The 19,031-nt window shown below is 36.6% G+C and overlaps 1 protein-coding gene and 1 pseudogene across 2 annotated transcripts in view; both read left to right on the forward strand.

Moving 5' to 3' along the window:
• LOC148043872 (uncharacterized) overlaps window positions 1-19,031 on the forward strand; it is an 802,025-nt pseudogene that overhangs the window by 185,442 nt on the left and 597,552 nt on the right.
• TUSC3 (tumor suppressor candidate 3) overlaps window positions 5,648-19,031 on the forward strand; it is a 163,057-nt gene continuing 149,673 nt past the window's right edge. The window contains exon 1 of one of the 2 annotated variants that reach the window (XM_087724456.1): window positions 5,648-5,867. In XM_087724456.1, the coding sequence (XP_087580582.1) occupies window positions 5,769-5,867 (99 nt within the window). In that variant the 5' untranslated portion in view covers window positions 5,648-5,768. The remainder of the gene's footprint in view (window positions 5,868-19,031) is intronic. The other variant, XM_087724455.1, reaches the window with a different exon arrangement.

The following is a 19,031-nucleotide window of genomic DNA, read 5'->3' on the forward strand; positions in this document are numbered from 1 at the left end:
GTGACTGACCAGACCGGACCCTGCTCCTACAGGGTCAGGCTGGACGACAGCAGAATCTGGAAGTGCCATTGCGACCAGTTACGGAGCAGAAGAAGCGCACCGACCGACCAACAACCAATAGCGAACAACGCAGGGCCCAGAAACAAGGAGGCCACAACAGATCAAGCAGCCAATGCAGAAGTCGACTTACTTGATGGGCCAGCCCAGTCCTTGGTACCTCTGCGGCCCATGCTGTTGCCATCCTGCGAAGCAAGGTCCTCGGCAGATCGACCAGTTTTCCCAGGCGGCGACAGAGGGCCTCACGCGTCCAGCTGCATTAGGCGGCACCCAGCCTATCTACAGGACAATGCTTGCGTGAGCGTAGGGGAAAGGAGTGTCACATTCTGAGCATGCTCAATAAAGTTGCATTTAAGCGGGAGTTACTCGACAGCTCATTGACTGGTTGTTTGACAGCTCCGGGTATAAAAAGGGAGCTGTCCAACAACAGCTGTCGTTCCTGTCTGAAGCCGGTTCCTTCACTGTTAGCTTGTACTGTTAGGGAATAAACTTGTTGGCCTCTTTATTCCCATCTCCGCCTCAGTTATTTCGGCTCAACTCAATGTCCTGGTACACAATAGTGACCAGACGTCCCGATTTCAGCGGAAGAGTCATGATTTATAACAATTTGTCCCGTGCCCCGGGGTGTTTTAAAAAAGTCCCGATTTTCTGGCTTCATGTTGAAAGCCCAGTGAATTTGCTTAAGAAATCCTAACCGCAGCAAGACAAAAGACACTCTGTCTAATCTCTCTCTCTCTGTCTCAGTACTTTCATTGAAGATATTAAAACTTTAAAGCAAGAAAACGGACCCCCCGCCCCCTTTACTCACTTTTATAAGAAATGACCCAGTACCATAGAGCTCCAGGAAATACTTGGCTAGAGAGGTAGCGAGTGTTCCTTCCTGGATTTTCCGGAGGGGAGGGGCACGGAGGTTGGAGTTCGGCTCGTGTGAAAAAAATGGTGGCAAAGTTTCTTTGAAAAATATTTCCCTGACTAATTTCACCATTTTAATTTGCTGAGTTCTTTGTATTAACATCTACATCATTCTGGATTGACTTGGAGTGTTCACTTGTGCCTGCTGGTAAGTGAGCTGGGTTTTTTTCTTTTCTTTTTTAATGTATTTTAAAATAATATTTTATTTATTGTGCATAGGATTTTTTTTTAGAATAGTTTTATTCTGTGTGGATTCTATTTTTAAATTGTCTTAGACTATTTAAAAAAAGATTCTCTCCAAAATAAATTGAAGTGAAACCATTTTTAAAAATTCTATGCACAATACTTTGAAATGTTTTACTTCAATTTATTCTGTGTGGATTCTTTTTTTAAATTGTCTTAGACTATTTAAAAAAAGATTCTATCCAAAATACAAAATACCAGCTGCAGTTATTCACTTAAGAACTGTAGCAAGAAAGGTGGTATAGTGACCAAAGTTACAATGGCATTGAAAAAAGTGACTGATGACCATTTTTCACACTTAGTGACCATTTTCACACTTAGCAACCGTTGCAGCATCCTCATGGTCACGTGATCAAAATTTTGATGTTTGGCAACAGATTCGTATTTATGATGGTTTCAGTGTCCTGGGGTCATATAATCACCTTTTGACAAAGTCAAATGGGGAAACCAGATTCACTTATGTTACTAACTTATCAGCTGCAGTTATTCACTTAAGAACTGTGGCAAGAAAGGTAGTATAGTGACCAAAGTTACAATGGCATTAAAAAATGTGACTGATGACCATTTTTCACACTTAGCGACTGTTGCAGCATCCTCATGGTCACGTGATCAAAAATTTGATCTTTGGCAACAGTTACAATTTATATTTGTAAATTGTAGTTATGTTGAAATAAAAAAAATATTACAATACTATTTTTGCGTTGTATGAAAATTTTTGTTGCTCCGTATAAAATTTTTAATCCCCCCCCCCCCCCCCCCGGTCAAAGGTGTCCCTCTTTACCAATCTGAAAATCTGGTCACCTTACATATAACATCACTATGTGAGCTGCACTGGCTGCTGATTTGCTTTCTGGGTTTAATTCAAGATGTTAGCTACTAGGTAATTTTAAAGTCCTTTATGGAATCATCTTTCTCCAATGGGATTTCTCCCTCCCTCACTTGTGCTGTCAGGGGCCTACTACAGAACCTATCAGCCAAGGAATTTTGGATCTAGGAAAAGATCATTTTCTGCCATGGCTCCTGCCCTTGGAACATCTTGCCACAGGAGGTAAGATCCACTTCTTTTCTTTTAGCCTTCAGGAAAAATCTTAAAACCTGGCTATGCGGGCTAGCACAGGGTCCTGAAGACAAAACTATTGGCTGGAGATGGTTGGTGTAGTAACAGAGAAGGCACTGCGATGTGGACGGTAAATAAATTTGATAAATAACATAAATAAAGCACTTTTTGGTTCCTGACTTACACTTGTGTCAGAAGAACCGGGGCACTTCCGGTTGAAAGGATTACTTCCTGACAGGACATAACTATCTGTGCAAGGCTTGCCTACACATATAATAAATTTCCTTCATTGTTCTATAACCTGATTTACTATTCGTTTCTAAGATTAGATTCTCAGAAAGAGAATGTGCAGAGAGAGAATACATTAGCTTCCAATACATATTCAGCAGTTTTTTTTCCAGTGTTTGTATTGTGATTGGATTGTTATTATGTAGACTGTGATTCACTTCACTTCCCTGTCCCCCAGCTATTTCTAGCCTCATACAGCTAGTACAACAGGAGTGACCGGTTCCATTTTTGTTGCATTGCCTGAGGCTGTTTGGGCCTCATTTAAACATATCATATTTAAGTACATATTTTGTGGAAGGTTGTCCTATTGCCAGACTTGCTTGGGTTGAGATATGGCTCTGTATGCTCTTATAGATGATTCTGGATAATTGATTTCAAACATGAATGTTCCTGATTGCCTAGTAGATTAAGGACAATTCCTTAGAGCAACTCTTTGTTTTCCATGTTGCTCCCAGCTGCAACTTCAAAAATTTCAGAATTGAACACAGTTGATTGACAATGGGCTAGCTCACGGGTGTCAAACTTGCGGCCTGCGAGCTGGATCTGTCATGCACTGACCATAACCTATCCCCGGTTTAGCGAAGGGGGAAAAAGGGGGAAGGGAGAAAAAGTTGTGATACTGTTCTGACCTAGACTTCCTGAGAAAGCATAAATGACAATCTTAGGCCCCAAACCCTCTTTTATTTAAATGGCTGTGAATTATGGTCATTCCCAGCCCAAAATATTTCACAAATAGTCTGTAAAGAGTCCAACAGATGTCTGCTCGAGTTGCCAAAGTCTTTCAGGGTAATGTTGATAAGCATCCACCTTTATCTCCCTTGAAACGATACCAGAGACCTAATTGCCAATTAGTTTTGCAAGGCCAAATGCAGCACATCAAACAGGAATTCTCAGAGCTTGAATCGACCAGATGAACTAATTGCTTCATGCAAAGGCTCACGTCCATTTGCTCCTCTTTTATGTCTTATGGGAGGGGCCAATCACTCCAAGCCTTACTCCCAAGTCATCCTTTTTGTCTTAATTGTTCTTGCCTTCATGCGCACATTGGGCACAGGCTCACACTGTTCTTCTGCCTCTGATGTCAGACTCGGGAGTTTCCGGAGGCAGCACGTAAGTACCAAATGGCCCTGGCCCTCTCTCTGCTTCTGATGCAGAGCCCTCATCCGAGCCTTCCCCAGACTCCAAGACTGGCCCATGTTCCTCTCCAACCTCCTCACTGTCTGACTCTGCTGCCAGCTCCGCAGGCCACTGGCAGACCATAACAGATATATCTCGTGATGACAACATGTCATGAGTTTGACACCCCTGGGGTAGGCTAACGTTCAGCCTAGATTATAACTGCCTTATTATTACTTTGCTTCTTGTCCTTATGGGAAAGACAGGCCTCATTGGTTGGTTCCTTGCTGGATCAGTCTACTGTAGTTCCCTTCTCTTTTTTGGAACTGTTCTTTCTTCTTTAGCCCTTCTGTTTCCTTTGTTTCCCAGGTGTTTGCATGCATGGATGTTTTCACCACAAGTTCCTATATTATTTTCTTTGATATTAACACATATCATTTCTTTTTTCTATTATGGTACCATCATTGTTCTCATGCCAAGTTCTTTTGTTTCTTCCATTCCTGTAAGACAACAAAAACTTTGAACAGGGACAAACTGACAATTCAGCCCCATAAAATAAGTAGGAAGAGGAAGGAAAGCCTTGTAGAACTGTGGGCAGGAGGTGGGAAAGCAAGAACATCCAACCTGGACAGAAAATGAAAAGGTGCCTACCTGGTGATATGAACAAAGAATTGAGCACAAGCTTCAGGAGCTGAGGGTAGCTCACTTAATGGGGCCTTTGTTGGATCAAAGAATGGACCAAAGAAACCATCTGGTCTAAAACCAGATGAGAGCTTGGGTGATAAACAGTTTTGAATTGAAGATGAACTGAAGATTGTGACTGGAATGCATTTGTAATGGGCTGGAAATAGGAGGAATTGCCATCCTATGTTCCTGGCCCTAAGGAAGTAGGGAATGGCCCACCTTGGTGATGTGCTGAGCAGAAAAAACAGTTATCCAAGTCTTAATAAAATCCTTTGCTACAACAAACAAAGTTAAACTTGATGGTTATCTTGAATGCATTTGGTTTCTGTATTGTGTTTCCTTTTGGAGTCATGTAGTCATTTGTCAAATTAGAAAATGTGCATGTCTTTATTAAATTTCTATCTTACTGATGCAGTGACTGTGGGTGACATAATAAAAAGTTAAAAGTGCTAAAATTAGAAAAATTGAATAGTGAAGTTAAAATTATTTAATTGCATCTGTTTTATAGTAGTGTTTGATCTTTTTTTCAGATGCAAGTTTTGCCATGGATATAATCTACAAAACTTTCTTGACAATATTGTTGATGATGCAATCAGAGAGTGGATCAGTCCAGCTTCTCTTAGCTATTGTACTCTACTGGAGGCATATGCTGCATTGTAATCACTGGACATTTTCCTCCAAAGCTATTTTGAGTTGAACTTCAGAAAAAAACTGGATCCCTGGTTTTCAAACATGCATCTGTCACTGTAGTATCTCGACAATGCACTGTGCAGGCTTATGTAAATGGATCTTGTAAGATTAACCGTATTTGTGTTCTATCTATGTGGGTTTACTGGTGACTACATATGGAACTTTGCAATATTTCTTGACAGTACTAATCAGGCTCGTATTTTATCTCCATCATAATATTCAGGAGTCAAAGAAGAAAAACAGTGCAGAATCTCTTTCCAGATTTTAAAACCATGGAAATAGAAGTTTCCCTAATCCTTATTAAAGTCAATTTATCACCCTTTTATTATTATCCATTTTACTTATTTTAGCCTAAACCTATGAGCTATAGTCTACTTTATTCAGGTTGTATCCTCAGCAAATTCGGCTCAGGTCAATCCATTTTCAGCTGCACCAAATTCCGAACTGAGAAACGCCTCCAGTTCCGGACTAAAAAACGACGGTTGCTATTGCTGCATCCTCTTGTAATACAGATAAGCAAATAAAAAGCTCTTCTCTCGTGAAGGGAGAAAGAAAGCGTGCTGAGGGATAGAGAGAGGGAGACTACATTTCCCAGAACGCTTTGCCCAGGAGCTTGCTTTTGGATTGGCCGCCGCCCGGCCCAATTCGGGCCGGGAAAGTGGCGTGGATAACGGCCGCTAGCAGGTAGACGGGAGGTATTGAAGGGCGCTGTTGGGAAACCATGGCATCGCTACGGCTCTTAAGGCTGCACCTGTCTGCGGGGAGCTGCCTCCTCTTCCTCCTTTGTTTCCAGTTCGGAGGAAGCCAAAAGAAGAAGGAGGTAGACCCCTCTTCACCTGCCCCATCTTTCCTTCTTCCCCGGGAGCACCGATAAGAAAGGGCAATTCTGTCCCCCACCCTTCCCTCCACGCTGCTGGCGCCCTTGTTTTATTTTACTGCATCGCTGCTTTCCTTTCTCGTCCCCACTTATGCCATTCTGACCTCGCTTTCCTTGTTCTGTGCGCGTTTTGTATTTTACAAGCGTCCATCTGGTTCAGAATTGGTTCGCAGCCATTTCATACGCAGCCCCGAATTTTCTTTCGGCAGTCTCGGAGACTGCCATCTCACGGGGCTGCCTTCCGAGTAAATTTTCCCTGGGGACCGTGCATCGGTAGCCATTCTCCGTAGGTGCAGAAGTAGAAACAATGGTCCTTCAGGCCTGGCCTTCAAGATGTAAATCAGGTGGAGAGAGATCCTAGCTGAGGGCTTGAACTAATTATCCAGCCGTAAACTGGAGCTCAGGGACTCAAGAGCCTTTTATTTTCCAAAACATTACAATAAATCAATAAATAAAGCTTATCTTCTTTGATCGCACACGCTGTCTATCATAACTTCCAAAATAAATAAGATAAATTATTCTGGGGCCTGGATTTTTCAGGGGAGGACTCAGTTTCCTTGAGCAAGTATTTGGGAATAAGAAAAATGAATTTGATGTCAAAGATGGTGACTTTTATACAGGACTTAATTGCTGGGAGGTTTTTTCATATTTTTTTCTTATTGCATTTTGCTGATATTTTGAAATTTTCTGCAATATTTAAATCCACCTGAAGCTGATTTTCTAAAAATAGAATTTTATATTCCTTGTTGTGGTCTTACAGGTCTTGATTAAAATTAAAATTAAGATTAGGAAAAAAAGGAAAACTCAAAATATATCTAAACTGACTTACAGAGGGAAGGAGGTGTTTCAACAGGAGGAGATTCAAAAGGCATTTCGGGAATTTTTTACAGAATTGTATAAAAAGGATAAAATTAATGGTTTAGATATAGACAAATATTTAGATAAAGAGAAAATACCCTCAGTTAGAGAAGAGCACAGGCAAAAATTGAACCAACCAATAACCTCGGGGGAAATTTTGCAGGTAATTAAGCAATTAAAGTTAGGGAAAGCACCAGGTACAGATGGTTTGACAGCGGTTTACTATAAAAATTTACAGTTAGAAATGGTAGAACCTCTTAGAGAATTATTTAATAATTTTCAAACAGAAGGTAAGGTGCCTCCATCTTGGAAGACAGCATTTATATCTTTGATACCCAAAGAAGATCAAGATACTACCCAACGAAAAAATTATAGACCTATCTCATTACTTAATGTAGATTATAAAATTTTTACTAAAATACTAGCAAACAGGTTAATGCTGGTTATTCAACAATTGATACACACCAACCAAACAGGTTTTATACAGGGGAGACAGATGAAAAGTAATGTTAGATTAATTATTAATGCATTAGAATATTTGGGAAAGAACAATCAAATTCCTGCTGCGTTCATGTTTTTGGATGCTGCGAAGGCCTTTGATCGAGTTAACTGGCAATTTCTGTTGAAGGTATTGAAAAAAATGCAGATAGGAGATCTTTTTTAGTCAATTAAAGCAATATACCAACAGCAAACAGCACAAATCATAGTCAATGGAAGTTTAACAGACTCTTTTCAAATTGGAAAAGGTACAAGACAGGGCTTTGTCCCCGCTATTGTTTATTATAACTTTGGAAGTATTGTTGAATAAAATACGGGGCTTGGATGGTCTAAAAGGGATCAAGATTAGGCAGCAAGAATACAGAGTGCGTGCTTTTGCGGATGATTTGGTCATAATATTGGAACAACCGCAGGAATCCAGTATGGTTTTAATGAATACGATTAATCAATATGGTCAAGTGTCTGGTTTTAAAATAAATTTAGGAAAAACAAAAATATTAGCTATAAATATGAGTACTAAACAAAAGGAAGAACTAGGAGGGATGCTAGGATGTGAGGTAGTCAAAAAAGTCAAATATCTTGGAGTTAATATTTTAACTTCAAATGGGAAACTATATAAGCGTAATTATGAACCACTTTGGCATAGTATACAGATAGAGATGAAAAAATGGGAGAAATTGCACTTATCTTTGCTGGGTAGGATAGCGGCAGTGAAAATGAACATCTTACCAAAAATTTTATTTCTCTTCCAAATGTTACCTATACTTAAAAAAGATGCGAATCTTTTAGAATGGCAGAAGGGTATCAACAAATTTGTATGGGCAGGAAAGAAGCTGAGGGTAAAGATGAAAATAAAGCAAGATGTACGCGAGAGAGGAGGCTTGAAATTACCTAACCTAAAACTATATTATGATGCAGTGGCGCTATCTCTAATTAGTGATTGGACTCATTTAACTAATGATAGAATATTGAATATTGAGGGACACGATCTGGTATATGGTTGGCATGCTTACATGTTATTCAACAAAAAATTGGACAAGAATTTTAAAAGTCATATTTTAAGAAATGCTTTACTGCGGGTCTGGAAAAAATACCAATATAAATTAAATGACAAGATACCCATGTGGGCAATTCCTAGACACGCAATTGAAAATATGAATATAGCACAAAAACAGGATAGAATTACCTACAGACAGCTTCTTATTTTGGAAAGGGGGGTACTACAACTAAAATCTTTAGAGGTATTAAAAGAGAAGGTAGTTCAAACATGGTTCCAGTATGGGCAATTACAGGCCAGGTGGAAAATAGATCAAAAAATTGGTTTTATCCAAGTTGAGGATAATCTGTTTAAACAAATAAGAGATCAAAGCTTAATGCATATAAAGAGGATATATAATGTATTAATACAGATGGATTCGGAAACAGAATTAGTTAAAGATTGTATGATAAAGTGGGCTCAAAATATTGAAGAACCAATAATGTTGGATACATGGGAAAGAATCTGGGTAAGAAATGTGAAATTTACACAAGCTCAAAACCTGAGAGAAAATTTTTATAAGATGTTCTATAGATGGCATTTAGATCCTAAAAAGGTGACTTCTATGTATCCGAATTTACAGCCTAAATGTTGGAGATGTGGTTCTCTCGATGCTACATATTTTCATATATGGTGGACCTGCCAAAAGGTTAAGGCATTTTGGATAAAAATATGGTGGATTATGCAAAATATCTTTAAAAGAAGGATAAAGTTTACTCCTCAGTTATTTTTACTAGGTATAAGTACTGACTTTACAGTGGTAGAGACTAACTTGATTCTGCACCTAATAACGGCAGCAAGACTCTTGGTGGCACAATACTGGAAGAAGGAAGACTTGCCTACAACTCAAGAACGGACATTGAAAGTTACAAATTTAGCCGCGATGACTAAAATATCGGCATATCTTAAAGATCATTCAAATGAGAGATATAAACGAGACTGGAAAAAATGGATTGACTATATACAAAACAAATATGGGACTAAGAAATTCCAGATAGCCTATGCTTAAGATCAGGAATGATTTAAACTGTTCAAAGTTAGCGTAGCAAGAAGAAGCTAAGATCAATGTAGAGATATTATTAACCCTTTTTTTATTTCTTTTTTTCTCATAAATTTTAGACTGTGTTTGTTAAAAATCTATACCGTGTACGGGCTCTGGGAAGTCGGGGGGGAGGGAGGTGGGGTATTGGGTGGGAGGGTGGGGGGAGGGAGGGATATATACTAGGTTAGATACGATGTGTTAGATTCAATGTAATGCGACTTCACATGTATACTGTTTTTCTTTAATTTCTCTGTAAAAATAGGATAAGTTAAGTACATTGATATATAGTGGAAATACACCAAGGGGAGGAGGAGTGGGATAGAAGAAAGATGGGTAGAGAGGGCGGGAGAGAGGATGGGAGGGAGGGTGAGAAGGAAGGGAGGGGGTGGATCGGGAGAGAGGAGTGGTAGAGTGGGAGGGGAAGTAGGGTAGAGGGCAATGATGGAGGGAAGATAGAAAGTTGGAGGGGGGTGGAAGAAAGAGGTGTACGGAGAGTGGAAGAGGTATATTGGGTTTCTATTTTTTGGGGTATTGTTGACAAGAGGAATTGCTGCGATTATTGTTTAATGTTGTATGGCTCCAGCTATGCACAGTATATATGTGAGTGTATGAAAATGAAAAAAATGGAAAATAAAAATCTTTTTCACATGAAAAAAAAAAGAAAAAAAGAAAAAAAAATTAAGATCTTCCTCTAGCAAAGAGGAAAGGACTAGCTGAAAGAGCAAGGAAAAAGAAGAGAGAGACAACCTGAGTGGAGACAGGAGCACATTGATGAAAGGAATATATAATACAAAGGTCTTCAAACTTCCACAAATCTTAAAGTTGCCAAGTTTGGGGACCCCTGATATAATACATCTCTAGGATGCCTAGGCTTTTCATTGTGGGTACAATAAATTATATTTTAGTCATTGTTTTAATATAAGTTATGCATTCTAGACAATTTTTATGTAATATTTTCATTGTAAGCTGTAAATGTAAAGTTCTGAAACTGAAAAATAAGTTCATAGGTGTGGAAAAATGAAGAACATCAAACTGGAGATGAAAAAAAAACTATGAAAGGCAAACTAGAAGCTAAGGAAGAAAAGCAAAAGTGAAATTTAAGACACAGAACATTAAAGAGCATATGAGGAGAAGAAGAAACCTATAGGTATATTATTCCTTTTTTCCCTGCAAATACAAGGTCAGCTTTTTTTGGATCAAACAAGTGTTCATCCATTGATTACAGCAGGAAATGATTAATCAGCTTGTCATCCACACCTGATATTAGGTATTGGGGTTGAACTAATTGTCGCTCCAGAAGTTAAATCACTATGGACTCAACGTGCTATTTTATTTTCTAAATTGATTGAAGATTAAAGCATATATAAAAGATTAACCTCTTTGATCACACACTGATCCATCAAAACTTCTGAAGTGAAGAAAATAAATTATTCAATGTCCTGAATTTTTCAGTGGTGTGTGTGAGAGAGTCTGTATGAGATAAAGAACTTTTTGAGAAATTAGAACTATGTCTATTCATTTGGTTACTTTTTAACAAACTTTATATACCATGAAATTTGCTCCTGTGTTTGGAAAATACAACTTTCTTCCTTCGTTTTAATCCTAAGATTTCAGCTGTTTATTTTTGTTATTAATTATACTATTTCAGAGATGTTACATGTGTTGAGGAAAATGAAGCAGTCCTAATATTATGAGGTGGATTATTTGGTAGATTATTTTCTGCATGGTAAGGAGGAATAGAAATAAAAAGTTTATGAAATAGCTATCAGTAAACCTGAAAAATGTAATAAGATGCATAAATCCTATTTAATATCCAAACTTTCATTGAACTTAGGTGAGATCATTTGAAATAACCAGCAGTCTAGTTACCTGTGACAGTGCAGGTATTCTGGCACCTACTTCTAATTTGGCTACAAAGAATAGGAGAAAAGTAATGAACAGTAATGAAACTCTTGCTTTTGTTCTTAGGTATTTTCTAAATATCGAAATATTTGTATATTGAAGCTGTGACAGCTCCAGTATTGTTTCCTGAAGGGTTACAATACTTTTGAGAGAATGTCCACAACATATAAGTCCTTCTAGACTCTGGCTGTTGCTGGATGGCCAGGTGGAAGCCATGACAATATGTTTTTTTTTTAGCTCCAGTTAATGTTCTAGCTGTTTTTGTATTACCGATTTTTAAAAATGAATTATGCTATGAATCACTGCATATGTTTTGATTTTGGCAGGTACAAATCTAGGAAATGAATAATAACAAAATTATGTCATTATATCAATAAGACTGATAAACCAAATTGCGTTTGAAGGAAACAAATGGGTAGTAAGAGAAGATAGCAGACAGATTATATGAAAACATTTCATTTTAGTGGAAAGAGAAAATTACTTTCTGTCCTTTACAGTCCAGATACTAAACACAGGGTTCACTTCTGAGCTCCCTAAGCCCAATGGTGGTATCTTAAAGCCTCTGATTTCTTGCCTTAATTACAGATTTCCAGTGCGAGATTGTGATTATAGAGGCATTTGAAGTGGGAAAAAAAAGCATCTCAATTTTTGTTACTGAACTTAGAAATATATTTGAAAATCTACCACTGCTCCCCCTTTGCCCATTAGTTACGGAGACTTGATTGGCCTTCAAATGCTTTGGAACTTTTCCTGGTTTTGCAGGTGGCTAGGCCAATTTTGTTCCTTAGGGATCATGGGGCAAACTGCATCTGCTTCTGGAATTCTGACATGCCAAATTCTATATTTTGATGTGTTGATCTAACCTCCTTTTGTGTCAGGGACAGTGCTTCTTTGCAAATTGTAATTTTAATTTATCATTTCAAGAGGGACATTGCATTACAAGAAAGCAAACCCTAAAATCTTTTCTGGAAACTTAGTGTTTGTTTCTTTCATGTCAAGGCATAGGGTAGCTCTGACATTCCATTCTTTGGATTGAAATGCGTTAAATAGAAGTTGAAATAGCGAAGACTGATGAGCTCCAGGTGAGATAATAAGAGCTGCCATTCTTTGTCACGAACTTTGACATGACTGTTCTTTACGGAACATTTGTAATAAGAACCTGGTTGTTGGAATGTTTTGGCATAATTCTTTTTATAGGTGACAGCAGAATTGGAGTGATGGACATAATATTTGGTTCTTTGTGACAAATATTATTAAACAGTTTTCTTGAAAAAGTCCACACAGTCAATAGAATATGGTCAAATAGATACGGTCACAAGTAGGTGTGGCTCATAAATCGAAATGTCTATTATCATTTATCAGGCATGTATATTTTGCTTTGAAGAATAATCTGTGAATTCCAGATATCAGTAGGAAAGAAGTTGTGGATACTACAACTGCACAATAAAGATTAGTATGTCTTAAACATCAGTGATAGAAGATATAAATCCTTTTTTTGAGTATTATATTTTATTTAATCATATTTAAAATCAATATTCTGTATTTCTTCCAAGTGCTAAAAGTAGCATATATAACATTGCCTTTTAGTCTTTATTATTATAAAAAATATCTATTGAGTAGATTTTGCTGAGTTTGCGTAGTTTGGGATATACGTGAACTTGGATTTCTCTGGTCTTACCAGTTAAACTCCACTAGCTCTAGATCAGCATTTCTCAATCTTTCGAACTTTAAGATGTGTGGACTTTAATTCCCAGACTTCTCCAACCAGTTTGTTTAAAATTGCCACTGGCAATCGTATGATGTAAGTCAACAAGTCCCAGACTATTTGTTGGAATATATTTTGAGTCTGAAGCATGCCTATAAACTGCAGGTCACCATATTGAATGCACCTATTACTCTGTAATCCTGGGAGAAGAGAAAGTTGTGCATTCGTGCCAGATTGATAATATACTAAAAGAGAAAGAATGAAAACATTGGTTGCACCAACTTAAGCAATTTGATATATTTCAAGAGAATGTCTAAAGTATTGCCATCACATGGAAAAGGATAAATAGAGACATGTAGTTTTTATTTCTGAATGAGGGATAGGAATTTTTCTTTTTTTAAAATTCTGCAGAAAGCACTAATCTGGAAAAAAAAATACATTTCAGATACCGGCAAGCCCAGTTTTAAAATTAGATAGCAAAGCTATCTTCTTCATCTTGTCTGCATCAGTTCTGCTGATATTTGTTTGGTTTCTCCCCTCCATTTGTTTATTTATATTATGAAATAAAGAAAATACTGCTGTTCCCTATATAGTTCATGGAACCCATTTCATGGTGTGCAAAGTAATTCTAAAACTCCTAGTCATCAGTTTTCTTTTTAAATGATAAGAATGAAGCAATCTCTTAAATAGGTCAAAAACAATATTACCCTCAATGACATGTGAATACAAAAATATGCTTCCTTATATTTTATGCTTCTTAAAATGAAAGTTGTGTATAAAGCCATTTCTTAAATAGTAATTTTGTTAAAAATTAAAACTCAAATATAAAATACCAACTAAACAAAAAAAAAGTGCAGAAAAGAAAATAGAAAAAACGAAAAAACTATATACATCAATATCTATATATAACTATCACAAAAATAAACAATTTTAATAACTTATTATCTCTTAAAATACAACAAATGATAATCTTTCCATATTGAATCTCTTATCTATAACCAAATTTTTAAAAACGTTATCATTCCAGTCCTGATTAGTAAATTTGAATTTGAATTTATTGACATTTGTATGCCGCCCACTCCCTCTGGGCGGCTTACAGACAAGACAAAGAAACATATATAAAAATTAAAATAAGAAACATATATAAAAATTAAAATAAGAATACAAAGGTTAAAATTTCACACCATGCATACTGTTAGAGTGGGACTGGATACAGATCAACAGCCCCAGGCCTGCCGGAACAGCCAGGTCTTAGTAGCTTTACGGAAGGCCGGAAGAGTAGTAAGGGTACGGATCTCTACGGGAAGATAGTTCCATAGGGCCGGAGCAGCTACAGAGAAGGCCCTCCCCCGGGGAGCCGCCAACTGACATTGACCGGCCGACGGCACCCGGAGGAGGCCCAATTTGTGTGATCTTATTGGTCGTTGGGAGGTAAATGGCAGGAGGCGGTCTCTCAGGTAGCCAGGTCCTAAACCATGTAGGGCTTTAAAAGTAACGACTAGCACCTTGAAGCGCGTCCGGAGACCAATGGGTAGCCAGTGCAGCTCGCGGAGGATAGGTGTAACATGGGTGTATCTAGGTATACCTAATATCGCTCGCGCGGCTGCATTCTGGACCAACTGCAGTCTTCGAACACTCTTCAGGGGCAGCCTGTTCATTAAGTTTACCAGATTAACAACGTATCTATTTTAACCTTGATTCAGTGAACCAACTTTACATTCTTTCCTTCTATTTTTAACAATGTTGATATTTAGTACCTTCAAATTATATCCTAAGACTTTTCATTTTTCTTTGTCCCTTCTCACAAAATTCTTCAAAGTTTTAAGAAATATTTTTTGTAAAGGATGATTAACCAGGTCACTCTAATGATTGGTTATTTGAGTTTCCCATTTAATTATTAAGACATCAGTCAGTTTATGGCAGGTTTAAAGCGTTGGGAGATGAGGAAGTGGTGTCTCACTTAAATCACGATTGACACATACAAAAGGATTTTGGGTTCACATATCTTTCCTAATCACTTTCACTTGCTCGTTATTTGTGTTTCATCTAGTAGGAACCTTTGTTATCAACAAATTTTATAGCGTTGGGTGAGTTTCCTTCAATCTTTAGTGAAATAAATTATAAATCTAAGTTTTTCTGGAATAAACTTCAAAGGGATAATTAAACTTTGATTTTAAAAAGTTACATATGGACTAGGTTTCTAGATATATTTGAAATAAAATTTTGGAATTAATTATAAGAATCTTTCCATGGGAAAATACTTTTATTTTGAATTCTGTAACAAAACTCTGAAAGCATGGGATTTGTAGGTTGTACACTTCAGGGAACTAGAAGTAACGAAAAATTATAGTTAAATAACAAGAGAACTTATATTTGGCATACAAATAGAATGGAGCAAAATATTTTAACATTCAGCATATTGAAGGATATTTTTGAACAATGTTCCCAGACATTAATTTAAAATGATCTTTCTCCATAAAGAGACTGTTTAAAAGATGTTAAGAAAGAATTTCTGAATAAGTTTTAGTGGACTTGAGACTGATCTGAAAATGGATTTAAAATTAATTTATAAGAATTAACGAGTAATGTGGTAAAAGACACAGGACATACAAAAGACGTTGAACCTATGGAAGACTGAGATTAACCAACCAATTTCATTGTATATGTGATGTACAATGACAATAAAAGCTATACTAAACTATACTATACTATACTATACTATACTATACTATACTATACTATACTATACTATACTATACTATACTATACTATACTATACTATACTATACTATACTATACTATACTATACTATACTATACTATACTATACTATACTATAGAATAATGGCTTAGTGTAGTAAAACAAGGGGAAGGATTTTTTACTTTGTAACCACAAATTTAAACTCTTGCTTGTGCTACCTTTATTTTAGTAGCTAAATGAAATTGGGAAATATAATCTGCCTGATTTTTGTTCACCTTTCTTTTTGTTTCTAAACTTATTTTGTATACAACATTGCATTTAAATATACCCAGAGCTCCCATGAAAGAGAAAGGCATTTTAATGAACATTATTAAAATGTTAAATAAAACCCATGTGGGGTGTGTGTACATGTTTTTATATTATTCTTATAATATAGCACATAATATATTGTGTGTGTGTGTGTGTGATTCAGTGGTTAAAGATGCTAAACTCAGCTGGAAAGCTGACAGCCCGGGTTCAAGATCCGAGTGCTGCACGACAGGGTGAGCTCTCATTACATGCCCCAGCTCCTACCTATTTAGCAGTTAGAAAGCATGCAAATGTGATAAATAATTACCACTTTGATGGGAAGATAACAGTATTCCCTGCACCTTTGGCATTTAGTCATGCTGGACACCTTACCACGAAGGGTCTTCAGACACGCCGGCTTTCTCAGCTAAGAAACAGATAAGCCCTGCCCCTTACAGTCAGACATAACTGGACAAGGGAAACTATTACCTTTATATAATATATTATTTTTTATTCTGGATTCTTAAAGATCGAGGTAATGTATATGACACTCACTTGTCCATGTGTACAATAACAACCATGTGTTGATTTTATTAAAATAATTCTTCAACCTTGCATGGCTGGGGATGAGCTTAAAACTGAGTACCAGTTGTCTTAATACACCACTTCTACTGGTATATCCTTCCATACAACTATATTTCCAGCAGTTTCAGAAATGGTTTCTTTTAGAAGAGGAGAAACATCGCCTTTTGCTTTTTTCCATTGATATTGTGGCAATCAAGGATATACAGCATCACATACATATAATCTAATTTTCTGGCAATATGTACTCTGTACCCTTGACTGCGATACCAAGTGAAATTTTTTACTGTGTGATTCTTTGGAATAAAGTAATCTTACTGTCTGTTCTTTTAGGTATAAAGTACTATCTAGTATGCTTAGTAGTAGTAGGGGCAGTGTAAATATTTAGCAGACAACACATCCATTTTGAGGACTCTATTAACCCAGATCCCATTTTTGGGGAAGTGATGAAGTTCAAACTTTATGTAATGCCAGCATAGTATTTGTGAGCCAAGAGGGTAGGTTCCTTTGGGGAAAGTGCTATTATAGAAAAGCTCCACTTCCTAATCCTCCGAGCCCACATTTCCTGGACTTTCTGCTGGATATGGAGTGAGGAAGTCACATAAATAATAGAGTCCCTTGTTCACAGTTTTAATATAAATACTGTACCTGAATAATAGAATATTATTTTATAAATACTATAGGATAAAACTATGTATCAACTTAACTCTATAGCAATTATATTTATTATGTTCTTTGTGCCAGGTATTACTTAATATGAAGTCTAAATTTAAACTGTATAGCCACACCTTTCTCTCAAAATGTTAGTTGGCTACTGTCCAGCATAAAATTAAGCATATTTTACGATGATGGAAGTATGCCTAACTTTGTATTGTAGCTATGTTTCTATAGTTACATATTATTTTTCAACAGGCATCTTGGATCAATATAAAATTGCAATGCAGTTAGAATCAGTATGAATTGCTTTGTGTAAAACATGCTGAAAACTTCTGAAACTAATGAAAGTTGGCTTCAATGTCTTACTACTTTAATTGTCTACAATGTTCAAGCAATAATCAAGTTCCAATTTTCAGAAAAACTATTTACATTTTCTTTTCATATAGGAGGATGGTAATTCTATGCTAGCCAAATATAAGTCACATAACGTTTTTTCAAAGTAATACATAAAGTATAATATTTGTGAACTGCAATACATTTTATTATATGCATGGAATAGCTAAACATATATAAGATTTTTAATTAGGATGCTTGGGGAGAGGGGCTAGTTGGGGAAATACACTATCAATATCAATAGACAATTGCAGTGTGTTAAAATTCCATTGTGTTTGTTAAGACTTTCTGAAATAGTTTGAAACTCTTTGATGTATGTTATTTCTATAGTTTCACTCTACTGCGCTGGTGTAGTTAGATTAGCATGAAATAGTTATTTAAATAGATCTGTATTGAAATAAGTTACCTGTGCTAGTGAAGTTAGATTAGTCTGAAATAGTTACCATTTAAATTAAGGTGACCAGACGTCCCGATTTTGGTGGGACAGTCACGATTTCTAACAATTTGTCCCATGTCCCGGGGCGTTTTAAAAAAGTCCTGATTTTCTGGCTTCATGTTGAAAGCCCAGTGGATTTGCTTAAGAAATCCTAACCGGGGCAAGACAAAAGACACTCTGTCTAACCTCTCTCTCTGTTTCAGTACTTTCATTGAAGATATTAAAATGTTAAAGCAAGAAAACAGACCCCCCCACCCCTTTTACTTACTTGTATAAGAAAAGATGACCCAGTACCATAGAGCTCCAGGAAATACTTTGGCTAGAGATGTAGCAAGTGTTCCTTCCTGGATTTTCCGGAGGGGAGGGGCACGGAGGTTGGAGGTCGGCTCGTGTGGGAAAAATGGTGAAATATTTTTCTTTGAAAAATATTTCTCTGGGACTACTTTCACCATTTTAATTTGCTCAGTTCTTTGTATTAACATTTACATCATTCTGGATTGACTTGGAGTGTCTGCCTGCTGGTAAGTGAGCTGGGTTTTTTTCTTTTATTTTTTAATGTATTTTAAAATAATATTTTACTTATTGTGCATAGGATTTTTTAAAATAGTTTTATTCTGTGGATTCTTTTTTTAAATTGTCTTAGACTATTTAAAAAAAGATTCTATCCAAAATAAATTGAAGTGAAACCATTTTTAAAAATTCTATGCACAATACTTTGAAATATATTGTGCATAGAATTTTTAAAAATAGTTTTACTTCAGTTTATTCTGTGTGGAATAGTTTGAAATGTTTTACTTCAATTTATTCTGTGTGGATTCTTTTTTTAAATTGTCTTAGACTATTTTAAAAAAGATTCTATCCAAAATACAAAATAGCAGCTGCAGTTATTTACTTAAGAACTGTGGCAAAAAGGTGGTATAGTGACCAAAGTTACAATGGCATTGCAAACAGTTACTGATGACCATTTTCACACTTAGCAACTGTTGCAGCATCCTCATGGTCACGTGATC

The sequence above is a fragment of the Thamnophis sirtalis genome, unplaced genomic scaffold, assembly GCF_051295495.1.
Source record: "Thamnophis sirtalis isolate CommonGarterSnake01/CBP01778 unplaced genomic scaffold, rThaSir2_p1.2 scaffold_10, whole genome shotgun sequence".
In the NCBI taxonomy this organism is placed as follows: domain Eukaryota; kingdom Metazoa; phylum Chordata; class Lepidosauria; order Squamata; family Natricidae; genus Thamnophis; species Thamnophis sirtalis.